Source organism: Aphanomyces astaci (assembly GCF_000520075.1).
Source record: "Aphanomyces astaci strain APO3 unplaced genomic scaffold supercont1.383, whole genome shotgun sequence".
Taxonomy (NCBI): Eukaryota; Oomycota; class Saprolegniomycetes; order Saprolegniales; family Verrucalvaceae; genus Aphanomyces; species Aphanomyces astaci.
Window position 1 is genome coordinate 4,099 of NW_009798646.1, and position 2,741 is coordinate 6,839.

General features: G+C 50.7%; 1 protein-coding gene across 1 annotated transcript; it reads left to right on the forward strand.

Annotated features, from left to right (window-relative positions):
- Nucleotides 1–1,598: 1,598 nt before the first annotated feature.
- H257_19168 (hypothetical protein) lies at nucleotides 1,599–2,536 on the forward strand (the record flags this gene model as incomplete). The annotated part of the gene is made up of 2 exons (XM_009848314.1): nucleotides 1,599–2,232; nucleotides 2,286–2,536. 2 exons carry the CDS (start codon nucleotides 1,599–1,601, stop codon nucleotides 2,534–2,536), a joined length of 885 nt encoding a protein of 294 aa, XP_009846616.1.
- Nucleotides 2,537–2,741: the final 205 nt, after the last annotated feature.

A 2,741-nucleotide genomic window follows, 5' to 3' on the forward strand; every position in this document is an offset into this window, starting at 1 on the left:
TTTTTCACCAAGTAGCTCAAGTATTTTTAGCCAATGAAAACTACTTGGACGATTTGGAATAAAATTATTTCCACAAAGTTCAACTTGGACGATCATGAGAAATTTTGGCCTTGGTTGGACGATCCTGGGAAATACCCTAATTGCACTTCTATCTCCCCTTGTACCGTAATTCGGTTTCACTTTCACTTGACCACATACGAAGCCCTCTAATCGACCTGGTAGACGCCTTTCATGGCGTTTAGGCCTAGGTTCGTGTGCTTCCTCTAACATAGTTTTAGCAATAGGAGCAGTGTGAGGGAGTTCCATCACAGACTCGTCACTAACTTCATTAACTCTGTCACATTGAAGCATTGCATCATCTGATTCAAATGCTCCCACCGTTTCACACAACGGTAAATTATCCAGGGGTTGTCCGGATAACCTTGAGGACATTTCACTGCTGTGAAAATTGTTCTCCTCAATAACCTTTCTCTTTCCATTTCCCTTAGAGGTTTCTGACATAGTAAGTATTAGATCTCACAGGTTTCGATACGTCTATCGTCCTTTCGTCAAACACGTCTGTTTGAGTGGTCTGGTCCTGCTTAGAGGTAGATACTGGCATGACACCATGCATATCCAGGTCCTTGACCTCCTCAATCTCATTTGTAGTCAGCTCATTCACCTTAACCTTAAATGCCTTCTTCACACACTCAGCTGTGAACACCGAGTCAAACTTCACATCACGAGCTACGATGAATCTATTCTCGTGCTCTTGCCACAGTCGGTAGCCTTTGTAGGTTTCAGACAATCCAAGCAACCGACATTTAATTGCCCTAGCCGAGAGCTTCTTATCAGCTCTGACTTCTTGCGGCATGTCAAGAAGGGGCACTTTGGCCTGTCTTCTTTGGCCTCTTTGGCACATCCGGATTTTATGCCCTCTGGGCAGATTTTTGGCTCCGGCGGCACAAAACACCGGATAAGGATATTATCCGGTGTTCCCTTTGGTTGGCTGTAAGCAGTCGGTTAATCCTCACTTTCAGTTTTGACCCCCGACCACACAAGTGTTCTTTGTGTTCCTCGTGCTCTCGCCCCCTTCCTCAGTGCTACCTCTTTCCTCGTCCTCTTGACAGGTTATGAGCCTCCTTCCCACTCCTTCCCACCTCTGCGCAGCCCTTCGTTGGCACACCACTCGATGAGTCGCGGCCTCTGGCCTACACTCTGTGGAAAACGGACTTCTTGTCCCAGGCGACGACACGTGATCTGCCGGGTTCTACGTCGAGCCCAACCATGTTCCTCGTGGCAACCGGCTCGAAGCTCTCAAGGTCAGCAAGACCTACCTCGAACTCGATGAGATCGACAACTGGGAATTTTATGTTGTGGATATTTCCTTATCTGAGTATGATCGTAATTTGCGTTTGGCGGAAATCAAAGCGCACACAGCAGCCATTCAGGCCAAAGCGATCAACGTTGAGGCGGGCAAGAAGCTCGCAGCTCAGTGCTCTGCCGCGCACACATTCTTAGTGTCTGCCATCTCAGTTAACCTTCGCTGCCTCTACCAGACGAAGGTGTGTCCCTACTCGCTCTTTGAGCTTCTTAAGGTTCGTTTCGAATCTAACCCCATGGACAACAACCCCACCGTCATTGCCAACCACCTCCGAACTCTCAAGTTCACGGAAGAGAGTTGTATCGACACTCTGGCTGTTGAGCTCACTGACCTCGTCAAGCGTTACCGCGTGTCGATGACCCCGCCCTCCTTCAACCTTTTGGACGCGTCGGCCATCTCGTCTATCGACTACGACACCCACATCTGGAACTACCACACTCTGTGTGCCATGTCTGGCACCTTTATCAACGACAAGGAGCTCTGGGAAGTCGTAACGAACTATGTCTCCACTGCGCGAGCCGCCGGTACCCCCGTTGTTGTTGATGACGTTTGGGTGTCCCTCCGTCGTATTCTTACGAATCGGCTTCAACGCGCCTCTGCCCTGGGTGACCACGGCTCTGTCGCCACCATCCAGTCTCGTTCTCAGTTTGCCGCGGTCACGCATGCTGTCGCGGTCCCTGCGCCTCCTCCCACAGCTATCAGCCAGCCTGATGGCTCCTACCATGTCCTTAACGCGTTCACCATCCCGGCCTATGCCCATCATGACTGCGTCAAAATCCCCGGCAAGTCCTGCTTCTACTGTGGCGTTGCTAACCACACCCTCCCCGTGTGCCCGACTCTCAAGTCGGACATTGACCGCAACACCATGCGTGCTGGCTTTGACCGCACAGTCTTTGACAAAAACGGCTCTGCCTCCGCCAAGAAGCGCAAACGCGAACGTCGACTATTCGCCGCGCCCTACCCATCGACGTCGTGACGACCGCGATGATCGCGGAGGGCCAAGTGGCCAGGGTGGTTTCAGTGGCCGTGGTGGCCCAGGTCGTGATGATCGTAACCGTGGTGGTCGTGATAACAGTGGCCACAGTGGATATGGACGAGATGATCGTGGCAATGGGGGTGGCTCTGGTGGTCGAGACCGCAGCCGTGATTGGCCGTGACAACCGCGGAAAATGAGACATGGAAATTAGTTCCTTTACCGATTGGTAGAAATGATATTCCTTGTCATTGGGTATTTAATATGAAATACCATTCAAATGGAAGTATTGAGCGATATAAAGCTAGACTAGTTGCTCAAGGAGGTCATCAATAGTTTGGAGTTGACTGTGATGAGGTGTATCCACCTGTTGCACGCTTTGAGTCTTTAAGGCTTATTTTAGCG